General features: G+C 45.6%; 1 protein-coding gene and 1 long non-coding RNA gene across 11 annotated transcripts in view; one reads left to right on the top strand and one right to left on the bottom strand.

The window, feature by feature from the left end:
* ITPR1 (inositol 1,4,5-trisphosphate receptor type 1) overlaps positions 1-21,113 on the bottom strand; it is a 326,193-nt gene that overhangs the window by 17,329 nt on the left and 287,751 nt on the right. For all 7 annotated transcript variants that reach the window (XM_045051892.1, XM_023249983.2, XM_011280170.3 and 4 more), the window contains 6 exons: positions 20,479-20,643; positions 15,623-15,818; positions 14,181-14,273; positions 12,838-12,977; positions 12,111-12,276; positions 9,046-9,206 (listed from right to left, as the gene is read on the bottom strand). In XM_045051892.1, coding sequence (XP_044907827.1) covers positions 9,046-9,206; positions 12,111-12,276; positions 12,838-12,977; positions 14,181-14,273; positions 15,623-15,818; positions 20,479-20,643 — 921 coding nt within the window. The remainder of the gene's footprint in view (positions 1-9,045; positions 9,207-12,110; positions 12,277-12,837; positions 12,978-14,180; positions 14,274-15,622; positions 15,819-20,478; positions 20,644-21,113) is intronic.
* LOC111559447 overlaps positions 1-21,113 on the top strand; it is a 145,191-nt gene that overhangs the window by 119,380 nt on the left and 4,698 nt on the right. For all 4 annotated transcript variants that reach the window (XR_006593937.1, XR_006593942.1, XR_006593935.1 and 1 more), the window contains 2 exons: positions 9-115; positions 11,497-13,115. This is a non-coding gene — a long non-coding RNA (uncharacterized LOC111559447). The remainder of the gene's footprint in view (positions 1-8; positions 116-11,496; positions 13,116-21,113) is intronic.

Here is a 21,113-nt window from a genome sequence, read left to right as displayed (position 1 = left end):
TTCCTTAGTGACTTGTTAGCCGGCTTCATTATGAAGGGATATCTTAAAGAATCCTAAACGTATGTACAGTTGACGCTTGAACATCCCAGGGATTTAAGGGTGCTGACTCCCACAGGTGAGAATCTGCATATGATTTCTGACTCACCCAAAACTTAACAATTAGCCTACTGTTGCCCAGAAGCCTTACCAATAAACAGTCTATATTATTTTCTGTGTTATATGCATTACATACTGTAATTTCACGGTCAGGTAAGCTGTATCAGGTACAGTCAGTCTTTAGATTCAGGGGAAAACGGCACTCTAAGTGCAGTGAGGGTGTCTGAGACTGCAGGGGGCAAGGAAGGCAGCTCGGTGGGCGCTGTACTGGGGGAAAGAGCAGGAGGCAGCTCCAGTATGTGGAGGGGAGGAAAATACGTTTTTGTACTTCCCATGTCTGCTGAGTTGGGGGAAATATGTGAGTAAATATGTATATACAAATACAAGCGTGTACAGACACATCAATTCCTACATACATCCCTGGACTAGCTCACAATGGGGAGACTGTCACCAGTGGTGGAGGCAGTCCTCAGCTGAATGATCCAACAGTTGCTACGTACCTCTCTCAGATTCTGCACAGGCTCTAAGTGAGCATAGATAATCCTTTCCGATTATGGCTCTGTTCCACTCATTCTTACCAATGGTGCCTTGCACACCCTCTATGAAGGTCAGAGTGTGGAAAATTCAGAGAGAGCTGGGAGGTCAGTGCAGACCAAGGGTCCCAATGCCAAGTGCTTCGTAAGAAGAAGCACGCACCTGTGAAGTGCACAGCAGGGCAAGGGGTGACTTGTTAGCCTCTAGACTAGAGGGCAGAGCGTGTGATAAGCCTGGGCGGGGAATCATAGCTCAGCAACTGCTCTGTGCAGCCGCCACGGACAGAAACCCAAGCTCAAGTGCAGAGGGTGGGGCGCGAGCATGTCTGGCTGGTTGGGAGGCGAGTCCGGTGCTGCTGACACGCTGTTTCCAGCCACCGAATGGCAAGTGCCAAATCCCTCTCCACTTCTCCCTTGCTCTAATATTCTCGCGCTCTGCCATGGTGTCAGCTAACTTCAGAAAGCATTCTGGGAATTGTACTGGAGCACAGCACGGGCTGTATCCACAACCACGGCGAAGGGCTTTCGGAGCCTGAGGGACATTTAATCAAGGCTTGTGGCCCCCCAGGTTAGACAGGGAAGCTGACGATGTAGCACTACCAGCGCTGAAATGTCTGTCCCCGGAACTGATGAAGGCACTCTCTTCCTCTCAGCAACCTCACCGGAATCCCAGAATAAAAGTCGGAATCCGGGGCGCCTGGGTGTCTCAGTCGGTTAAGTGTCCAACTTCGGCTCAGGTCATGATCTCGCGGTCCGTGAGTTCGAGCCCCGCATCAGGCTCTGTGCTAACCACTCAGAGCCTGGAGCCTGTTTCCGATTCTGTGTCTCCCTCTCTCTCTGACCCTCCCTTGTTCAGGCTCTGTCTCTCTCTGTCTCAAAAATAAATAAACGTTAAAAAAAAAAATTAAAAAAAAAAGTCGGAATCCACTACTGCACATCTGCACAAAAGCACAGGGTTTCCATGTCACTCAATCACCAGCCAGGACATGCCCGCCTGGCACGCGATGAGGCAGGTGGTTGTGGGGAGGTGGGTGCACAGCCTGCTGACCTCTTCTGGCACTGTACTCTCAGTCCTGGCTACTAGGGACTCCCCATTTCTCATTGCCTTGAGCTGAGACCCTTTGGGTTGACGTTTACGTTCACTTTTCTGCTCACAAGACCACTACCAGCATTCCCTCCTTGCAGACGGACTCGCTCTTATCTGATTATGAAACACAAGTAATTCCTGGTTTCCATTTCTGTCCCGAGTTATTTCCTTTCGTCCCTTCACAGAGCTCCTCGGGCAGAAAGCTGCTGCCCTCACTTCGCCAAGTGCCCGCCTGCATATTTTCTGGCACCAAGGCTCTCTCTTGGGTCAAGAAAGGTGCAAGACTTGGGTCATTTCCCCTCTTAAAAGAAGTCGGTGACATGTAGGTAATTCAGTTCCTATTCTGATCTTTTGCCCTTGTTAACACACTGCTTTCTGACGTGCTTGCTTCCTGTGTCTTCTTAGCTAATACAGATCAACATGATCTGCTAAGGCCAGATGCCCTATGGCTTTGAATCTTCTTACAGTATTTCCTCATCGATGTTTAGTAGTGCTTTATTTGCTAAGAGAATTTCTTTGCTTGGAAAATTTAACTGGAGGTATTTTCTAGCAAAAACATCTCCCTCTTACATGTTTTTTCAAGAGTTTATTTCTTTATTTTGAGAGAGAAGAACAGACAGAGCATGTGATCGTGGGAACGAGTGGGGAAGGGGCAGAGGGAGAGAAAGAATCCCAAGCAGGCTCTGTGCGGTCAGCATGTTGTTCCACACGGATCTTGATCTCATGAATCATGACATATGACCTGAGACTAAATCAAGGGTCGGATGCTTAACTGACTGAGCCACCTTCTACATAGTTTTTTGATGCAAATTGAAAAGGGCTTTCAGCAAAGCATTTTCCAGGAATGGAGGCTCCTGGACTCTCTCCTCTTATATGAAAGAAGGCACTATTTTCTAACAGCATTTCACCAGCTGCCATGACACTACTTTTGATTTAGAAGATTGTTTCTTTGCTTTTATATCCCCATACAACTAGTTTCTGAAGAGGTCAAGTGAATTAATACAAGCTGGAACAAATTGAGAAATCTCTAGTGGAATAGTGTGTGAGAGCATGCGTGGGGAAGGGAGGGAGGAAGACAGAGAGAGAGGAAGAGGGAGGGAGGGAGGGAGAGCGTGGTCTGTTCTCACTATGAGAAAAAGTCAGCACCAGGCTTAAAGGATGATGGATCAGACACTCTAATTATCAGGGAGTTCTAACCATTCAGATGAGTCACTCGGGTGTGGAAGCCCGTCTGTCTATGGTTCTGGTGAATTTTCCTTCCCCTTACCTTAGACACCTCTCCCCCCTCAAATAATGGCCACGAAAGGAACGAGCATTCCCTGTTCCAGGCTCAGGTGAGGGTAAGGAGGTTCATCAGATTTTACCGAGTTAGAATTAACACGTAATTTGGGATACACCCTTCGCAAGAGTTGGCTCTGCCTTTCCTGAACTCCCGTCATTCCTATAACCCCTGTAGTATTCGACTCAAGGGGGTTCCCTAACTAGCTGTGCTGATGGCAGCTCAGGGAATTAACACTCATCTACTGCACAGAGCTTCTATCTCATTGATTTATGCGTTAGCCACTCAGCACCACCCAGGGGGTCAGTCTTCCTCACCCTTCTCCCTACCCCCAGTGGGGCCTTTGCTGGGCCTTGCCTCTTTTGAAGGTGGCTAATTCAGCACCACCCGGATGGAAGGAGGCCCTTGGGGGATGAGCCAGTCCAAGGCAGGAAAACCAGATTCAGCCTGACCAACAGCTGCAGGTCCTTGACACTGAGGGCTGCGTGTCAACGCAGAGGGAAACCACACTGTATATGCACAGGTCAGGACAGCCCCAGGGTGGGTTCTGTCAGCACCAGCCCTTCCTAGCAGGGTGACCCTGCAGAAGCTGCTCAACCTTTCTGGGCCCCAGTTTCCCATCTGTAAAATGGTAATGGTGCTATCTACAATGCTGTTATGGGGAGTAATTGGGATCATGTGTGCAAAGCATTTATTTCAGTACGTAATGATTAAACATGGCCTGTTATCAGAGTTATTATCCAGTCTGCCTTGTTACGGCAGAGCACAGCAGAGTCCACTCCTCTGGAAGCAGCCTTTCTCAGGACACTCAGGCTGTGGTAGGAGAAGGTTCTCCCCAGCTGGCCCGGTGGTCAGTTAACATGCCATATGGGAGAAGAGAAGGGTCAGGAGCAGCTCCAGGTAGCAGGGGATGTTGAAATCAGACCCATAGCATTCTCTCTTATCACCCTGCAATTCACTCAAAAACACAACTCTGAAAGTAGAACTTATTTTTGAAGGTAGAATTCCAAGTACAGAGGGGAAATCTAGATTTCATTAATAAAATCTGTACTTGTATAGTTTAAGTTATAGTTTGGTCTTTACCAATCTTCCTTCTTAATATTCCTGGAGTTTCTAACTTTCGGGAATAACTTATTCTGCTTAACAAAGTAAGCACTGGCTTTTCTCCTGAGGTTGACTGTCACAGAAAATTGGGCTGCTGCATCTTTGCTGGGAATCATATATGTAATCTTTTATGTACGACATGCCCAATGTGCAGTATTTAAATTCCTTCAGGCAAAGATACAACTAATTTACCACTTATCCAGGTTAAATATATCTGACTGTGTCATTATCTATGGACTAACAAATTCTCATTTCAGTCAGCAGTGGATACAAATCAAAGAATGTTGAATTACTGAAAAAGAGCGTGTGCTACAGGAGCGCCTGAGTGGCTCGGTGGGTTAAGCGTCTGACTTTGGCTGAGGTCATGATCCCATAGGTTCATGAGCTTGAGCCCTACGTCGGACTCTGTGCTGACAGCTCAGAGCCTGGAGCCTGCTTTGGAGACTGTGTCTCCCTCTTTCTCTGCCCTTCCCTGGCTAGTGCTCTCTCTCAAAAATAACTAAACCTTAAAAAAAAAAAAAAATTTAAAAAGTGTGCGACATAAATTACTGTGAAAATTTAAATGCAGTTCAGGGCTCATAAAACTGCTTATCATAAAAGGCTATCACTAAAACTCCACATGGTAGCACAAAAATCAAGTTCCTATGGGGAGAGGAAGGAAACTCAAGGTTTTTTCTCTTGCTTTGAACTGCCAGGGCTGAGTGAGGTCATTCCGTAGTCACATTTCTCTGAAAGTACAGCTCTGTCTGGGGCCTGAGTCAACGAATCTGAGACTGCATCTCCAGAAGGAGCGATACTGGGCGATCCGTACAGAGTCACAGGGGAGGCCTTGCTTCCCCTCTGAGGCGCTGGTTACAGCCCACCTCCCATCACGTGTGTGGAGTCGAGGGACGAATCCACCAGGGAGCCAAGTCCAGTCGTGACAGAACCCAACATACAGAACTCAGGGGCCACTCCCCAAGTTACCTGAACCCCTGGTCCTGGGCTGTGAATGTGAGTGGAGGACACCTCTAGACACACAGATTGTGTGTTTAGTCACAAGTATGGAGGCCAGTTCGATGGAGAACGAATGCTACTGTCAACTTTGTCCTATCTCAACATTTAACAGCACTTAAGATGTTAAATTTAAGAGCCATGAAGAAGCCGGAATTTTCCATGGGAGGAACTTCTTGGAGTCAGGATGCCCATTCTGACTTTTCTAAGCAACAGTGTGCCAACAGCCAAGACATCTTACACAGTTGTGGAAGTGTAGGACGCGATGCTTGCGTCAGCTCTCTGTCAGCACTGCACTCTGTTTCCCTGCTGACTGCTCTGTCCGTCCATCTGGCCCTTCTGTCATCCACCCCCGGGTTCCCCACATTCATCTCATTCCCACCACCCAGTGGACCTGTGAGGTGGTATTAACCCCACTTACAGACAGTAACTCAGGTCAGGGAAGTCCCCTGACTTCCTGGAGCGACATGGCTAGGAAGGAGCAGAGTCAAAACTCACATCTTGGATTCTCTGCCTCCAAATCCAATGCTTAGGGAGGAAGGACTTCATGGGAGGCGTCAGCCTGGCCTTGGCTCTGCCAGGGATAGCCTCATCTCTACTGAAAGGAGAGAGGGCAAGGAGAGAGAAGAGAATATACAATCTTCTCTTCTGTTCAGACGAGAGTTAATTTGTGGGTGAACATGTGGGTGCTGAGTCCTCTACCGTGATCTTCACACACTCCTTCTTTCCCTCCTGAGATGGCAAGAAACACAGTGTTTCCTTGTTTTTTGAGATGAAAACCTATTCGCCCTCCCTGACACCCCTGTCGGCAGGGAGCTGTTTTCAGGGCAGCTGTGAAGCTCCTCCCCCTCCACACTGACCACCTGGGGCCTCTTCTGCTCCAGGCTTCTGGGTTGTCTATAGGCAGCTGGTACTTCACAGTTCTTAATGAGTCTCTGGGATCTTAATTCATGAGCTGAGGGAGAGCTAAAGACCCCCGGCCTCCAGCCAGTGGGCTAGAGGTGGTTTTCCTGAGAAACCCAAGTCCCAGAAGAGCCTGTCTCACTGAGATCTTTTGGGACATGAGGTAAGTGAAAGAGTAGGTGAGCGGCCAGATGACTCTTTCTTCCGTCTCTGACATGGTAAGCTGCCCTTCTCTCTCCTTGATCCCGGAGTAATAGAGGTGGCTTCTCAGAGAGATCACCTGGCTTTTCCTCCCTGGGTGGAGGGCAGGAGGCCTGCCTCCTCAGGGGGAATGTTCAGAGGACCTCCTCTCCTGGCTGTGGCTGCCCTGCAGGGTATGACTGAATGGGTCCACCACGTAGGCATGCCCCTCGCAGCTCTGAGTTCCCACGGACTTCCAGCTGAACACTCCCAGGACCCAACCTCCTGTGGCCAGTGTTCTCCGGGGAGTCCCTAGCAGGGATGCGTGCAACCTTAACACTAGGCACCACTGAAAATGGCGTCGGCAAAAGGCACTGCCTTTCAGCCAGTGGATCTAACGCTTTCCTGAGCCCTCGCTAAGGGCACAAAACGTCTGGTTCCTCAGCAACTCTGACATTTCAGAGTTAACAATCTTTTGATGCTACATATTTTTAGGTCTTTTGACAAGAAGTTCTTGTACAATTTAAGAATGATGTGGATGAGGAAAGCACACTGAATGCTGGATTTTTTCAAAGCATGGCCAAGCAGTGGGCTCTGAGCAGGCTGGGTGGTGACTTCCGGCACTTAATCCTCACCAGGTGACGGCTCACAAGGCCCCTTTACATGATTGAGACAGAAACCTAAAAGTGCACCAGAATCTTCTCTGACTGTAAAGTAAGGGGATTAACAGAAAACTTTAAAACTGGCCCCTAAAGATTTAAAGATAGGACACAAACACTTCTGAGAGAAGCACACAAAGTGAGGGAAAAAAAGAATGCGGAAAAGGGTAAAAACTAGAGGTACTCTCCTCTCTGTGTTATAGGACTTAATGCAAATGAAGTGACTTATGTGTGTGTATGCAGACCAGTCTCTGTCAGCATCATGCTGACAGAATGTCTTCGTTTGGCAACATCAACAACTGCAGGAAAAGAAAGGCGCTGAGAACTTTTTCAGTTGACGTGTCCTGACCCTGGAGACCTAACGGGAAATCTGCACTGGCGACCATCAGAATTCCTAACCTTAAAAACCAGTCCCGTCCCAGGCCAGCCCAGTGCTGCCGGCTCCCTCCTCGTCTACTGTCTAGCGTGGCTGTGGTCCCGTCCCCGATCCCTGGTTCCCTCCTTCTGGGCAAGCTACCTAACCCTGAGCGTGGCTTTCATCTGTAAGAGAGAACATCTATTGACCGCATTCTGGAACTCGCATCTTTTTCTCATTCTCTATGTTTTTTTTTTTTTCTCCTCCCCCACCTCTGCTAATTGGTGACTCTCTCTTTCAAAACCCCTTAAAAGTCATCTCCTCTGTCAAGCCTCATCGATTTCTCTTGGAGAGAACCTCCAAGTTCTCTCGGATTGGTTCCCCACTTAAGGTAATTTTAATTACAAACACAGTAAAATATGTGAAAGAACTTTACAAGCCAGAAAATGCTAAATGCTTACAGAGTATTCGGAATACCTGTCCTTAGCACCCACATCACCAGTTTAGAGGATCATTTCTCAAATCAGCATCTGTTCTGTCTCTTCAGTTAGGTTCTCACTACTCCAAGCATGACCTGCCAACCAGCAGCGTGGGCACCCCTTGGTAGCTTGCTGGAGCTGCCCCACCTCAAGTCCTGACAGTGCCTGCTGAATCACAATCAAAACTCTAAACCTGTCTCAGATGATCTGTATGTACACTGAGTTTCAGAAGCATGGCATTAGACTTTAAGGACCTCAAAGGTACAGACGGCACAGTATCCCCAGAAAGCCTTCCAGAACCCAGAGTCCTTTGAGCTGGTGTCAAATGGGGGTTTTCAAGACTATTACCATGTGACTGCTGACCTGCCAGCAAGAAAAGAACGAACCTGGCTGCATCTGCTGCCTACAATGATATTTATACGAACACACATCACCTGAGATTTCTTTAGATAAAAAGCTTTAAAATCACATCTGCATAAAAAACACAGAAGGGTTCATTTAGGATAACTCATTATCAGGCTGAGTGCTTAAGTCCTTGGCAACTGGAAGGAGAGTCAACGAACTGTGTAGTCTTAAGAGCTAACGGCTCCCTCTCCCCCAAGTGAGCTAGTGCAAATCACAAAGGCTCCCCAGACTTCACAGATCATGCCTCCTCACTTTACCGAGGCCCCTGAACGTTTTAACGAAGTTCAGAAACCACACGTATGAAAGGACAGCTGGCCTGGGACTCTTATGGCACACGTTTCGTGCCTCCACAAAGCCCTGACTGAGAAGAGTGCTCTGGAAACTGCAGCGGCTCCCCCTCCTCCCAGGACATGATGGTCACGCTCCCCAACAGCAACAAGATTAATTTGGGATTCCAGTTCCTCTGTCATATGATCCCTTTATGATGATTAGTGAAGCATCTCCCAGAAAGGGTAGGCCGAGGCCAAACAAACCAAGCTGAATTACAACGACTGGTCATTTTTAAAAGCTATCTCTTAGGGACGGGTCTTATTTAAGGAGAAAACAGAAAAGCAGCCGTAATGAAGAGAAGAGGCTGAGTACACAGAGATGGGAAATCAGGCTACAGAGTTAGATCTAGGTGAAAACTCCAGCCCCAGTTAGATGGCTGTGCATGAACCTCTTAGAGCCTCACCGTTTCCTCCTTTAAAGTGTAGATGATACCACCTGCCCGGTGCTTCTGAAGTTCACTTGAGAGGACGCACAAAGTTCTAGAGTTTAATACCTGAACTATGATAAGAGCCCATTAAGCGTGAGATGTTATTTTCCTGCTGTGTGACCTGCCCACTGGCTCCCAGCACCAGGCCGTGAGCCGCGAGGACGGACCTGCTGTCTGGCCCCAGCGCGAGCTGCCTCCAGGAGCTTCCTGCTCACCTTGATCATTTCTGCCACATAACTCTCGGGCCCGGTGTACTCTGTAGAGTCCTTCACTTTCACCAGCACGATGAAGCACAGATAGTGCCACATGTTGTGTTCTTCCTTGATGTGCTCTTCAAAGGTGACAGTCTTGTTGTCAAACTTGTCTCTTTCCAAGCCTAAGGAGAGACAGAAAGCCCCCGGCCCCAAGTGAGCAGCCATGGTCTAGAAAAATCTGTGAGAGAACTGTCCAGAGAGGAGGCTGTGGTTCCAGCTCCCATCTTGGTGAAGAGTTGGATTCTGTTGGCCTTCTACATGCATTCCCTTTTACATCACAGCAGGAAAGACACAGGATGTGAGAGAGATGGATTTCGGTCTGAGTCCCACCTCTGCCCCTTACCAGTCACTGTTTAGTCTCCACATGCCTCAGTTGCTCCATCAGGGAACAGGGGACTGCCGTCTGCGTTCTAGGAGTGCTCAGGCTTAAATGAGCACAGGTGTGACCTGCTCATGCATAGCAGGCAACTGGTGAATGTGAGGTCCCTTCTCCCAGGGAGATGCCAAAATGTACACATGTTAAAAGGTTTTTGAAGAGACAGAATGAGGACAAAAAGAACTTTAAGCACATTTTGAACTCTAGCTGGTAAGTTTGTTTTGCAGAGGTCTGGGTGAGCAATTGTGAGACTAGTTTCTGTATATTCTTGGATCGATCAAAGAACTATGTGGTATATCATGGGAGCCAGATTTCTCACTGTCAAAGAAGAGAGCACAAATATGGAAAGGGAGAAAGATAAACACCGTAACGTTGAATTGGAATTAGAGCTATGGGTATGAACTCATCCTTTTTCATATGTATATAAAATAGATACAGAAGTGTGTCGATACATATGTATGTGTATACAAACACCCAGGTGTATGCATTTACATGTGTACTCCTCATCTGCACCCTAATAACCCTTCTGGGGTCTGGCAGTGGCACTCCAGCAGGAATGAGCACACCTAGATCCCAGACCTTCTAGATTTTAGCTTCCAAATACCATTCTCTGCTAAAAAGAACCAGGACTTTTTGGAGAAATGGGTGATACCAGGGCTGGGTCAGGGAAGTACAAGTTAAGCTTGAAATGAACAGTTCATGGAACTAAAAATGTAAGGAAAGTACATAGAAAATTATGGTGCCATGGTAAAACAGAAACCACACTGAAGGGCCTCTCACTGGACAAATCTGGGGAAATCTGATTATTAAAGCAAATAATGATATTGAAGGATTATAATCCATTGGAATAAATAAAAATATAGGAATCCATGTTGTTACAAATCCAAAAGTACTCACACATATATAGCATACATACATAATGAGAAGAGAGAGTTTTTACTTAAAAGAACAAGCCAGTTAACAAAGGCAAAAATAGTAAAATGAGAAAATCATCATTGGAGAGCCACCCTAATAAAAGACTCGAGCAGAAATCATTAGTGGACATTAAAGCTACTGGATTAATGTTTAATTTGAGGGATAGCGGGGTATTTACATGATCTCAAAGTATCTCCCCATAAAATGTTTCTTAATTACAAAGAGATAAAAACCTAACTTAGTGGAAAAACCTGGCAATTATCACCTTAACCTAGTGATCAGAGTTCATGTCACTGGTTATGAGTGGGCATCTCATGCCTCCTGAAATGATGCACTGAGGAAAAAAAAAAACAGATTTCTTTGATGTTCCTATAAAAAAATGCATACCCCACTTCTATTGTGAGGAAACATCAGAGAAAGCAAAACCAAGGGACATTCTACACAATAAATGACCAAACTCTTAAAAAATGTCAATGGAGGCTAATGAGCCGTGACAAGTGAATGCAATGACGTGACCTGGGCTTTCATTTGCTGTACAGGACATTTCTGGGATAAAGGGTGAAATCTGAATAGGGTCTGGAGATTGAGTGATAACATGGTATCTTTGTTAATTTCCTAATTTTGATAACTATGCTGCGTGTGTGTGTGTGCGTGTGTCTGTGTGTATATATACAGCTTACTATTTAGGAAATATATATTGAAATATTTAGGGATAAAGATACATCATGCCAGCCAATCTCTGACTTTTCGGAAAAACTATGAGTAAAGCAGATTAGGTAAATTATTACTATTTGGGGAGTCTGGTTAATGAGTGTATAGAAATTTTTTGTACTGCTGTAATCACTTTTCTGTAAATCTGGAATTATTTCAAAACAAAAGGCTTTAAGTGGTTTTCAGGGGGCAAAAAGCAAAGATTTAAGTTTTGAAATGGGAAATGCTCATTTTGTGAGCATCTGTACCAACAGGAAATTTATATATTCAGTAACTATATTATGAATAATCCTGAAATGACTACTCAGCTCCCAGATCCCTACATGATTAGTTTACATTTACATATACTTTTCTGCAGTTATAGTGACAATGGTTTCTTGGGTATCCCCTGTACCTCTCTTCTGTTGCAGTTTACTGCTCATCATCGAGCACCTACAATGTGCAGGTTCTGTACTAGCTGTGTTACATAAACTGACTCTCGTAGCCCCACAATAATGCAAAGAAGTACATATTATTGCATCCATTTCACAGATGAGCAGTTCAAGTTCAGAGAACTGAAGGGACTATACCATGATTACATGACTACTAAGTTGCAGTAACTTAATCAGAACCCAGGTCTGACTCCTGACACCTTCACCATACACTCTAAGAGGAATATTCTTTCACTTAATGCCTGATACCATCTGCAGTGAAGACATCCACGGGCTGGAACCGGACGAAGATCTCCATTCTGGTTACTTAGGACGGGACCAGGAGATGCTCGGCAGCCCAACAAACACAAGGCCATAAGCCATGTTCATTTCCAATCCTGTGCGATCACATCCCCGCCACCCCACACTTCGTTCCTTAAAACAAACTGGCACAGGCAACCCCTACAGGGAATTGACGGGCACTCCGAACACTGCCCGGCAGAGGCAGAACCGAAGTCCACCCGACGCCAAGGCCAGAGATGCTAGAGCAGGAGGGCAGCGCCTCTCCCACAGAAAGCCCGCGCTTCCCTGCTGAGGCTGGCTGCCACACTCACCACAGATAAAGCACGTGGTCTTTAAGATCTCCTCTTTCTTCTGCTTTTCACTCCTCAGGTCAGCAAAAGTGTCAATGATGACCCCGAAAATCAGATTAAGGACGATGATGATGACCATGAAGAAGAACAAGAGGTCATAGATTACTCTGGCAGCAAAGAGGGGCTCCTGGAAAAGAGGCGTCGCCATCAGCAACGTGACCCACCGTCCTCTGGCCCACAGAGCTCAGGGCAGAAGGAGGAGGACTCGACGCGCCCGACATTCAGGGCTCACCCTCACCCTATTGGTCTGCTCTGTCACAAGTTAAATTGGGCATCAAACTTGAAAAGTCACAACTGTGTCCCTTTTCAAGCCCTTTGCCCAGACTGTCGGTTCTGCAAGTGTTGTGTGGCATGTGCACAAGAACAGCTTCCTGGGATCTAAGGTGTCTGGGAGATGTGCTCAGGCAGGCCAGACCCAGCCCTGCATGAGCATTTCAGCACATGGAGTGGGCGGGCTTTCCACAAAGAGGGTTTCCCTGCACCCTGATACTAAGGCCATGGATGGAGGGGAGAGAAGCCTCAACTGGCCAGTCCTGCACGTCTCCTCATCACTACTCCAGCTCTGCCTCTGTCTTCGGTTTCCATGCAAGCTCTCTGCATGCTGCTCCCCACCCCCACCCAGCTCTGCCTTCCCTTCGGGATCCAGCCACCTCCCCCCACCTCTGCCTTCCCGTCAGGATCCAGCTACCTCTTTGGATGGTTTCCTGAGCACGTCTCCTACTCCGCCCCCGCTCCTCAGCCCGTGACTCAGCACCGTGACAATGCACATCAGAAGTGTCTCACACGTGTGCTCCTTGTCTTGCTCCGTCTCTTCTGTGAGGACCAGCTCTATGAATGTGGTAAGAAACAACAGATTTACAGCATGTGGGAAAAGACGTACCATGATTTTGACACTGTCTTTCCTGAATGCCATCTTGCCAGCTGACAGACACATGGGAACAAGAAAGAGTAAAACTAAGGAATCAGGTATCAAATACTTTCTTTCAAATATCTGAGGTTACCTGGGGGCAATTCTGTTTTCATCACCAACCCCTGCTAGTTTCTCAAGCCAAGTCACAAGTGCCCTTCCCTATATTAAATCTATAATATTCCCTATCCTTCTCAGATTTTAAACTCCAGTCCCAGCTCAGAACAGGTGTTTGACCTTAGATAAGTTGCTTAATACTCTGAGTCAGGAGCATCTTGTCTCTCAGCTGAGGGTAATCCCATAGGACCCAAGCTCCTCACTGGCTAAATCCAGCAACGTTTTACAGCAGGTCCTCTAGATAAATCACTTTATATTGGACGCTGTCCATTCATTCTTCATCATTTTTGGAAAAGGAACCATGTCTTGCTGCCTATCTTGTTCTTTTCTCCAGTTGCAGTGATAATGGTCTTGCTAAAAACACAGATCACTCCTGGCTTTCAACAACTTCCATTCATCCTTTGGATGTAGTTTAACCTTCTTAGCCTAACATGTAAGATCCTTCATGATCTGGCCTACTGATGACCCATCTGGCTTCATTTCTTACTACTACTCTTCCTCATGATCATTGTATCCCTCAACATGGTATATTCTACCTCAAAGTCTTTGGACACCTTATTCCCTTTAACTGGAACACTCACTCCTCCTCCTCTGTCCAAGATTTTACCATTTTAGTTTAGCTATCACCTCCTTGGGGATTCTCTTACTCCAGTATTAGGCTGGGTGCCTCTCTTCTGTATTCTGCCCTTGTTCCTAGCATTAGCATACTCTCCTGTCATCAGCAAGGTGCCTGCCTCGCTGCCTACCCCACTACACTGGCGTATCTTAGAGTATAGCACAGTCCCTGGCAACTAGAGGGCACCCAGGAAATAGTGGCTGAATCAATCAAGCAGGTATTAGACCTTCTTCCCTTTCATCTCCCTCCTCTCTCCCAGTCTTTACTCTTTGCTATTGGCCTTACTTCTCACGAGTAAATCTGCTTCCATCTGCTTCCAATGTCATGTGCGCCATCTAAGCTTCAAGAGGGGCCTGTCACTAACACGGGGCTTAAGGCTACACGTTCCTACCTTCTTTGGGTGCAGGAGAGGAACAGTTCTCCCCAGTCTCCACCCTACACACGTCAGAATACAGGAACTCGCTTGCCAAACTCTCTCCGGCTTCTGGGAGAGAGAGGAAATTTTATGATGAACAATCTGGCAGCATATGGTTAAAATGTTTGAAGTCCCCAATTCACGGCTGATTAAACAATTCTTTACATAAATAACACCCTACATTCCTGCATATAAATTCAAGGCAGAGATGCAATTTACACTTTCATTTGGTGATCTGGATGGGAAAGAAGCCAGAAATGTCAATTCCTGTAGGCTTACTAGAAATATCGCACTTAAATAGCACCTCTCCAACTTTAAAGACACACAGCTGAAACTCTTCGACAAATACTACTGAGCGTACAGACTCCAGCAAGATTTACACCAAGTCTGCATGGAAAGCATCAGCAGGCATGAGCGGAAATCCAAGGTCCAGACCAGTTTAGTTCAGAACCCTAAGATGGTTGGCAGGAAATTTCAGTCAGTGTCAACTTGGAAGCTGGAATTACATGCCAAGAATGCAGCATTTAGAAAAAGGCTGCCTGGCGCAGCCAGTGATAATAATTCTACTTTGTTCCTTGGACTCAGGGCCTCTGGTTACCTGATAAAAAACCAGTTAACATTTCACTTAACGGTGTTAAAATATTGTGATTGACACAAAGGAAGACTTGGGTATCACTCACTCAAGTATATAATCATTTTATTTCATTCTCAAAACTGTTCTTGCTCTATATAAAAATAATACACATTGTCAAACTTGTATATAGTAAACAAGCCCCAGAGACAGCCACTGCGGGGGGGGGGGGGTGTATATTCTTCCATATTTTAAAGGACGTATGTGAGCTTTTAATTTTTAAAAATATATACGTGGATCCTATTATAGTTATTATTCTGCAGTTTCCCATATATTTGTGGGTGCTTTTCGTTGAAGGATTATAAAGATGTGTCCTAACTGTAGGGCAAGCCACCCCAGAGGACTTCAGTCTAATAAAACACTTGATGTTTAGACTGCTTCCAGTTTCCCAATGGAGTCAGCATCCTTCATACACATCATTTCTGCATGCACAGGCAGAAGGCTTTTCCTTTAAGGATCAATTCCTAGAAGTAGATTTACCAAGCCAGAGGGATGCACCCTCCTATCTTTCAACATATATGGTCAAACTGTTTTTGAATAAGTCCTATTAGTTTAAAATATGACTTTAGGCAATAAAGTAAGTGTAGGCTCTGGACACTCCCACTCAGCATTCGATATATCCTACCACCCTTTGAATAAAGCGACGACTAAGCCCTCTATTCAGAATTCATGCTCTCAGTGCTGGGGAGATACCTACACTGCTAAAGTCATCATTCTCTTTTAGTTCACTTACAATTAAGAAATATTTTTTTAACATTAAAAAAAAGATGAGAAGACTCAAACTCACCTGGAAGAGCTGTTTCATTGGGCAACCTGTCTACTTCCAAGATAAAATCATCTTTGAAGAAAAGATAGCCCACTATTGAGAACAGGTAAACCAGGATCAAAGCCAGAACTGCTGTCAAGATGATGGACCGGCCATTGCGAGTGACACTTTTAATGACATTAAGCAGAGTCTCTTCTCTGTATACCAAATCAAAAAGCTTTAAAAACAAAGAAGACAATGCGATGGTTTTAAGAAACCTCTGTATTAGATGTATGTATGTAGATTACATATCTCATAATGGCAACTTGATTTATAGAGAATTTACCCTTTTAACAACTCAGAAGCATTCTACTGTTTTCTTAACACTTCATACTTGCCTGTCTTAATGAAAACTGAGATAAGGGAAAAAAGCATAGGAAAGGAAGGAGGGAACCAGTTGGAATTTCAAGAGTTACTCAGACAGTTTAGAGGTGCTTGTAGAGGGAACAAATACAGGGTGGTACCAGTGAGTTTCAGCAAGCAAGGGAGAGGAAAGTGATGAGTGTGCATTCATGGAGTAGTTACTGAGCTTCTGCTAAGGGCCAGCCACTCTGGAAGCGGGAGTGGGCAAGCCCTGGTCCTTGTCCTCCCAGAGCTGAGAGCCTCAAGGAGAAGGCCACACCCAACCGGGCAGTGCAGGCAGTGGGCACTGTGGAGTTAAGAGCTGCAAATCTTAGTTCAACCACAGGACATCACAACAGCAGGCTAGGTTCTTTCTCCTTCCCTCTGAGCCTCTGTTTCCTCATGTGCAGACGGGAGGACAGAGAGTTGTAGTGAACAAGAGCTACGTGATGTATATACTGTGTATGGTACATCCCGTATGGCCAGCCTTACGTGCTGAGTGCCTCACGGTAAATGGCAATTATAATTTCCTGATGAAGGGACTAGGCCAAGGTCCCAAAGCTCATGGCAGGATCACTGGTGGTGGTAATACAAGAGGAAGTCTAAACCTTTCCCATTTCTCTAGTAGCAGGGCGAGGCAGAGATCCCCTGAAGTGCACTGTGGGTTCAGTCTAGGCTTGCCCTCTGCAAAGAGACTTCCTCTGTGCAAGAAGTTGGCCTGTAGGTACTTCTAGGTATGGGGGGACTGATGGGTTGTTTTTTCAGATATTTGGCTGGAGAAAGAATAAAGAGACATGGAGGAGAACTCTGTGGGCTAATTCTTGGACCTGGGGGCTAGTTTTAATCTGGCCTCTGTGCTGACATCGACTGCATTTTCTGAAGGTTTTGCCTCCACTTGGCTTTTGGGAATGACTGCACAGCCAAGTGAGTCAGGGGACAAGGGTTTCAATCCTCACTCTGCTTTTAATTTGCAGCAAGATGTTGGCGGAGCTCTGTAACCTCTCTGGACCTCAGTTTCCTCATCTGTAAAATCAGCGGAATGAAATAGCTGATCTCTGAGTCCCTTCCAATTTATAGCTTTACATCTGAGTTCATTTTCTGGTCAATTAGCCCTTCTGCCTCCATAACGCCAATCTGTGTCCTGAGACCTGCGTGAAGGACACTGGGTAAAGGAGCATAGTCAAAAGGAAGGAAGGAAGCAAGGAAGAGGTGTTTCATCAATTGAAGAGTACAAAAGGCTAATGTTGCTATTAACGTTGGTTAAATATTTTCCAACAAGCCGCTATGAAGCAGCAAGTGAGAGCAACTTCAGACAATCAACAAATGACACTTGTTTTGGGGGGGCGGTAAGAACTCTAAGATTATATAGCCACCAAGTTCTTGAAACGACAAGTGATTTTTTTTTTCCTCACTCACCTATAACTTCTGGCTTTGAAACAATGGATATGCGTTACTTTATACAGGAAAAACTGTCTTCTAATTAGTGAATTACCCGTTTAATGAAGAAAACTTTGAAAACAGAGAAAAGGACACAGAAAACCAAAAATCACCAATAACTCCACCATCTATAGACATCGACTCAAGTTCTCTCCTTCTGCCTTTATTAGAAAAAATGTAATATATATAATATACCGTAATAGTGGCATACAGTCAGGCTCTTTCACCAAGCAATCACAAACATTTTCACGTCAAAAATAATCACCTAGAATGTCAGTATATGGAAAAACCACAGTTTACTTAACCGAAGTATTTACCTTTTTTTTAAAAAACAGTCAAGATGTTTTAAATTGCATGTCATTAAAAACAATGCTGTGATGCACATTCTGTACTTGCCTCTATACATACTTGTCCAGTTATTTCTTTTTGGAGAACTTCCAGAAAGGAAATTGTTGGGCCAAATGTTGTAACAGACTATGTCGCCCCATTGCGTTCCCAAAAGGCGGTACTGCATAGTCCATGCTGTCAGAGGCCGGTGCCTGCTGTTGCACACCCACATGAGACCCGAGCATGCTCATGCCTCTGAACCTTTCCATACATCAGAGGCATAGCTCAGGATCTCATTGCTGTTTTAACTAGCAGGTATTTGTTTAGCGTTGAGGATGAACAATCTTCTAGGTTTACTGACCATATAGATTTTTTCTTCTGTTACCTGTCCATCTACAAACTTCACACAGTTTCATCTCAGGGTGTTAATATTTTCTACGGATTTGCCTGGATGCAGGCTCGAGACAAGGTTCAGCCAGTCTGGGGGTCCGACCCTCCCACTGTGCCTTTCTGGCCTGCTGGCGTGGTGCTTTCACAGCCCTGGGACATATGGGTTTTCCCTGCTGAAGGTCTCTTTCCAGTTCCTCTCTGTCATCGACTCGCCTTACTTGTGGAATAACTTGAATGGTTTCAGTATTCTGTCTGTGATTCTCAATAAACATGTTAAATACCACTTTTGACACCAAAAGTAACAAGTCACCTGAGGTCACAGACAAGTCAAGGCCCAGAAGCACATATGAGAGGCATCTAGCCACAATCGAGTTTGATGCTAGTACGTTTTCTACAAGGGAACTGAGCTCAGGTGTCCTGAGGCTCGGGGTTACTCTGTGACAGATCAGAGATGTGACAGCACGAATGCAGACTGCACTGGGAGATAACAGATGCATGCAGCAGGGACTTCTTCACGAGCTCCAGTGAAAGGCAGTTCAGGGCTGTGCTTCAGAAGTGACTGGGCAATCAACAGAGCTAAGTTGCTATCTGGTCTGTGGCACTTCCTGGGTGACTTTGGTAAGTCACTTAACCTTGCCAACCCTCGGTTTCACCATCTATAATTTGGAGATACCATCTACCTCCGCAGTCGCTGTGAGAGACTATATGAAAACAGCACACAGCACATGTTCAGTAAATGGCTATAACGATGACTTTCTGGACTGTAAGGCCTGTGAGGGAAGATAGGATATCGGTTTGGGTTACCACGACATCCCCACACGTAGCACTGGCTGGCACTGCAAATGACCAAAAGGAGAGGACTTGAATGTATGGAGAAGGAAATGAAACCAATGAGACATAAAGTGTAGAATCGCCTGTCTCTTGGGAGAGATCCCTCAGTTGGGACGAGAGAGACCTGTACGTGAACTCGGCCTCCCTGCCCAGGAGGACTTGGGTCTTCCCGGCTCAAATACCAGATGTTCATCCAGGGACATTGCTGCAGGAGACCAACAGGCTCAGAACTATACACAGGGCTCTCAAGATTTCTGATACACAGTGACCAAAATAGGCCCCATAATGGCCATCACAAGTACATCCAGAGACCTCTTTGCCTAAAACCTCAAAGTCTAGCCAGACCTATTTTAAAATGAGGTAAAAGAATCCATTTCCCTCAGCCTGCCAACATATACCACTAATGGAATGAGCTAATCCTGATGACCTGAATGGTGAATTCTTTATGGTGTTTTGGATGGCAGAGGAAGTAAGCGATGACAAAGACAGTAATAATAGCTAGAATTGCTAAGCATTTCTCGTGTGGTAGTGCTATTCTAAGGCCCTGACGTGCACAGTTGCACATAATCCCTGTGACGGCCCTGTGAGGGGGACGGCTTGTTTTCATTTTGTGGATGGGGAAACTGAGGCACAGAGCAATTAAATAGCCAGTCCAGAGACCACACGGAGGACACCTCCCAGATTTTTCCTTGTTCTGCTGTTTGCAAATTAAGTCCCTCACTTTGAGTCAACACTTAGGCTTTGATCATTTTTTAACCGCACTCACATTTTAATACGTCCAGTCGCTTTATGGATGGATTTGCTGGCAAATAGGTCAATTTTATGCTTCCTGTCACTTGATGTAGGTATAGGCAAAGGTTTCTTATCTATAACTCTACAGGTATAGATTCCCTCTAATGACAGGAGATTGAGTAGATATTTGGTCTATAATTTAAAAACCTAGTCAGGAGGAAGGAAGGTGATCGAACCAACTCATTTTATGGACTATCAAGACATTATTCCCTTGGCTCAGATTGGAACAAAATCACTTCCAATGAAAAGGTCTCCTGGACCAATAAATCTACTGAGCTCAATGTCATGAATCTAGGGACTTAGAAAATAGCTCCTACTCTTTTTCTGTCACTACACGTCCTCCCTGGGAAGTGGACCCCATGAGAATTATCAGAAGATGACGGTTTCAACAACATTCTCCTCAGTAAGTGCTGGCTGAGTCCAAGAAAGAAAGACAAAGACACAATGGAGGGAACATCCCCTGATCCAGACTGTAGGCACTGTCTACCACTGACAAGTAAAAGGTCCAACGTGCACCATGATCCCACACCTCCCTCTCTCCTGCTAGCTGCCCTGCTCCCTGAGGAGCTTTCCTCTCCAGATCCCCAAAATGAGGCATGTGACCTCCTGTGAGACCAGACATACCAATCACCACTAAAAGGAGGGGTCTGTGATGAGACACAGGTCACAGGGCACTCCTGGTGCTCAACATGTAAGATCCTTCCACACCAGGAACTCACCAGCAAACTGTAGAAGAACTCGTGGACGAAGAGCCCCATGGCGCAGATCAGCAGATATAACAAATGGTAAAGGAACTCAACATCCAGAACCATGGCTCGGTAGCCTCTGGTGAATGTTCCACAGTTGCCCACAAAGCTCATCAGAAAGATGATTTTATTGCAGACCTGAGAATAATGACAGGAACAGCCACATAAGAATGGATCATGCCGAACTTCAGACTTTGTGACAGCTGAGGGCCATTTTCACTCAAGGTATTTTAGCAACTATACCCGAGCAAAGCTTCCTTTTGCACCCAAGTGCCCACCAAACACGCCAAGAACCATTTTGCAGATCTAAGTCATATCATTACTTTGCTTTTCAGGCATATTTCAAATTATGTGGTAGTCAAATAACTTCAGGAGCAACAGTAATCAAGTGGCATTTGTATATGACAAAAACAAAATTAACACATACTGAAATTATGATTTTCGAAATGAGATATGAATCATTTCTAACATTCTTATATGACTTAGTCAAACACAGAAGTGACCTCAATCTATGAACCCTGTGATCAGCATAAATATTAGCATTTTCTGAATTTCTGTTACATTCTAGGCATTATAAGGGTTGCAGTGTAATGAGAAGCAGTTGGTTT

Source organism: Felis catus, chromosome A2 (assembly GCF_018350175.1).
Source record: "Felis catus isolate Fca126 chromosome A2, F.catus_Fca126_mat1.0, whole genome shotgun sequence".
Taxonomy (NCBI): domain Eukaryota; kingdom Metazoa; phylum Chordata; class Mammalia; order Carnivora; family Felidae; genus Felis; species Felis catus.
This window is presented reverse-complemented; position numbering and strand designations above follow the sequence as displayed.